This window comes from Penaeus monodon, chromosome 22, assembly GCF_015228065.2.
Source record: "Penaeus monodon isolate SGIC_2016 chromosome 22, NSTDA_Pmon_1, whole genome shotgun sequence".
In the NCBI taxonomy this organism is placed as follows: domain Eukaryota; kingdom Metazoa; phylum Arthropoda; class Malacostraca; order Decapoda; family Penaeidae; genus Penaeus; species Penaeus monodon.
Window position 1 is genome coordinate 42,654,099 of NC_051407.1, and position 3,430 is coordinate 42,657,528.

General features: G+C 37.6%; 2 protein-coding genes across 2 annotated transcripts in view; both read right to left on the reverse strand.

Annotated features, from left to right (window-relative positions):
* The window catches only part of LOC119587174 (xaa-Pro dipeptidase-like), an 8,747-nt gene extending 5,464 nt beyond the window's left edge, over nucleotides 1–3,283 (reverse strand). Inside the window, exons 1-2 of the mRNA XM_037935941.1 lie at nucleotides 807–3,283; nucleotides 328–577 (exon numbers count right to left, since the gene is read on the reverse strand). Coding sequence (XP_037791869.1) covers nucleotides 328–498 — 171 coding nt within the window. The 5' untranslated portion in view covers nucleotides 499–577; nucleotides 807–3,283. The remainder of the gene's footprint in view (nucleotides 1–327; nucleotides 578–806) is intronic.
* On the reverse strand, nucleotides 989–3,021 carry LOC119587173 (FAST kinase domain-containing protein 3, mitochondrial-like). Its single transcript, XM_037935940.1, has one exon. The coding sequence runs from the start codon at nucleotides 2,878–2,880 to the stop codon at nucleotides 1,021–1,023; it is 1,860 nt and encodes a 619-aa protein (XP_037791868.1). The 5' UTR covers nucleotides 2,881–3,021; the 3' UTR covers nucleotides 989–1,020.
* Nucleotides 3,284–3,430: the final 147 nt, after the last annotated feature.

Here is a 3,430-nt window from a genome sequence, read left to right on the forward strand (position 1 = left end):
AATATTGGTATTACGTTAAGACACTGACAAAATACTATAAATCCTTCACCTACTCATATTGGATAACATTCAGTCACAAAATGCACTGTCAATTTTTGACAGACCTTGCACAAATGTGGTGAATAGTGTAGCCTAGATGTTATGCAGAAAGTACTGTGCCAAATGGGAATATAGGAGTTCATCAAGATTTACAAAAACATTGTTATTATAAATAATAAGGAGTTGACCACAAAAATGTGAGTGAGTAGGAGATGAGAAGAGGGAGGGCACAAAAACTGGCAAAAATGGGAAATGAAGGAGAAAGAGAACAAAATTTCAATTACTTACGGTTCTAGCATTTGGAGCACCAGCATGTCCATAGTGAAGCACAGCAGCATTGCACCCAGAACCACATATATTAGTGTAGGCCTGGTGACGACAACCACCATGGTAGTAAGAGTGGTGTTGGAAGATTGCTTCAAGTTGGTATTCTTTCATTCCAGGACGGATCTTACGCATCACAGCTCTATGGGCAGCAGCAGACACTCTGGATGCAAACCTCAGCACCTCAAGTTCAGCCTCAGTTTTAGTGACTCGACTGAAAAACATTGAAGATAATGTTGATACTCTTGTATAATATAACCTGCAGGGAAACTCTCAAATACTCTAAGGTTTATATCAACCCACTGGTACCATCTTCTGTAATTTTTTTGTTTTGATTATATACTGATAACTTTGCAAGTATTAAGATATCAACGAATACACTTTGTTATTATGGGAATCAAAATAAGTAGAACAATATGATAACAGATACTACATAAACTTACTTTTTATTGTTGCTGAATGAAAGTCTATTTCTATTCAATTCCTTCTAAAATTATATCACAGTAATTGACTAGACTTGCTATATTTGCTTATAAGTAAATTCTCATTTTTTCTTTTAAATTAATTATGCTATACTTTTGTATTCATGATTCTATCTCACAAAAACGCCATCACACTATAAACACACAAACAGTTTTCTGCCTCTGAACAAGCATGTTACACAGATGTTGCTTCTTTCATTTTGTCTTCAATGTAATTTTTCAAGAGCTCTGGGTACATACGAAGTCTATTCATCTTCTCGTAGCTTAGGCTAACCACTTTAAAGCCACACATTGCCAAATGACGCTTACGCATTGCCTGTGGTCCTACAAGGAGATCTTCATTTAAAATGTAATGCTCTGGTGGATGAATTAGTAATGCATATTTGTTACTACTCCACTTGAAAGACTTCAGAGACAATTTTCCTGCCATGTCAATCACACAATCCACCACATACATCTCTGTACCTGGAAAGTTTGGTAAAATAGCAGAAGGAGTTATGCGCTCACTGGTTCCTACAATCTCAATGAGAGGTGCTTGGATCATATTTACACAGCGCATAATTCTAGCATCGCGCCAAAAACTTTTGGCTGAGTGATCCCTAGGAAGCATTGGCCCACTGTAGTTTGAAGCTTCCAGACAAAGAGCCCGATCAAGAACTTTCAGTTTTGTTCTTGTTAATCTCATTTCTGCTGGATCCAATGTGTGAATTCTGTCAAAGAAGTAGGGATTAAACACTTTTTTCACAAAATTTATTGGGTAGCGTTTTAAATAAACACATGACAGCAGTAAATCAATCATAATATTTGGAGGAAATTGGACAAATTTCTCCTCCAGAAGCATTTCAAAGGCTAGAAAGAAAGCTGAAGCATTTGGAGGCTCATAATTCAACAGACCATAGGGTCTACACAGGCTGTTTACTTGAGGCACTGAGAGTTTAGATGCATTCTGCATAAAATATTCAACTCCAGTATCCAAAACCTCTGGGCTCCTAATTCGCATTTTTACACAGTAATCCATGATTACAGCAATCAAACTAGGATCATTTATGTTTGACTTCTTTACCTTCATGAATCTTGTAAGGGACTTTTGAATATTTGCATCTGTGAAATTTAGACTCATAAGGGAGTAGACAATCCACCGTATATTACTTTCTGTAAGAACATGGATATTCAAATTGGTCCATCTTGATATCATTGGTAGCATCCGACTACCAGTCAGTTTGAGCTGTATTAAAACATGGAGAATCCTAATTATGTCTTCAGATTTCAGTTTGTACCACAAACTTCCCATTCTTCTTTCAACTATATTATACAAATGCTTACGGCTCTGCTTTACTAGTGGCAGGATGCTCATAATATTGCAAGCTTCCTTCACATTAATATCTTCTACCTGATCTGTTATTCCGACCCAAACCTTTTCCATGTACTGGGATCCAGTTGTACCAAGATTATGAAATGCTTTGGCACTTTCACAGACTTGTTCCACAGTCATTCTTCCTTCTGTAATTCTAATAATGCATTCATTGCATAGTTTCTCCAAATATTTCTGCTTATTGCCTTGATAAGAATCACGACCCATCACTCTTAGAGCATCTATTATGTTCTGTGCATCATAACTACCACAAATAATTTCTATCAAGTGCTTCATGACTGCCCCTCTTGTAAAAGTAAATGGTGATTCTTCTGGATACAAATTAAGTCCTCTATTACGATACTCAAAATTGTTTTCCAATTCAAATATCCTCTTAATTACAGCTAACGCAACATTTGGTGACACTTCCTCTTCTGGACAAACTTCAAGTAATTTGAAGATGTCAGCCACTTTCAAACACCTCATGAATCCCAAAATCATTTCCTGCTCTTCTTCAAAATTTATATTCTTAAACAGATTCTTTGAAACTTGAGGAATCTCTAGCCCCAGCCCTTCCAGCTTTCTACCCGCTTGGCTCTTGCCATTGCTAAACACACTGAATTCGCCGTTGATGATCTGAACAATGCATGGCAATTCCTGGATGTTGAGACCATCTTGAACCATAATAGTTGTATTTGTTATTGTTTTGTCATCATCTGAAAGGTAACTCGGGGAATAACTGAAGTGCTTCCCTTGGAGATTAGGCTGGCTCCTGATTTTCAGCAATCTTGCAATGCCGGTGGCGTATGGGAGTCGCCTTGTGGCCGAAGTAAACCGATGACATCTTGAGAGTATCCCTGAATCTGTAACCTTCACGATGTACCACAATGAGGCACGGGCATTACAACCAAACACCCATACTCGAAAGGTGTGGGGAACGTAGGTGGTCACGTAATCACTTATGCAAGGTAACTCTACTGATTTCTTTTCAATAAAATATATTTCTTTTCAGGCAAAACTGTTTAATGACACCAAAATAGCTTCTTTATAATGCAGCTGAATTTCCACAACAATCATGGTCTGAGCTTTATAACAAGCAATGCTAAAGAAATATCGACGACTCCCTTGGCATGCGATCAGCTGTTTTATGTTGACATTACTTTCTTTACAATCTCTGCCGTCAGATGGCTCTGCCCCTTATCAGTCAAAGAAAATGGAAGTTTTGGGGGGACTA

Bases quoted from the DNA above. Each gene is read 5' to 3' on its own strand.
- LOC119587173 (XM_037935940.1), bottom strand. From the start codon at position 2,880: ATGGTTCAAGATGGTCTCAACATCCAGGAATTGCCATGCATTGTTCAG.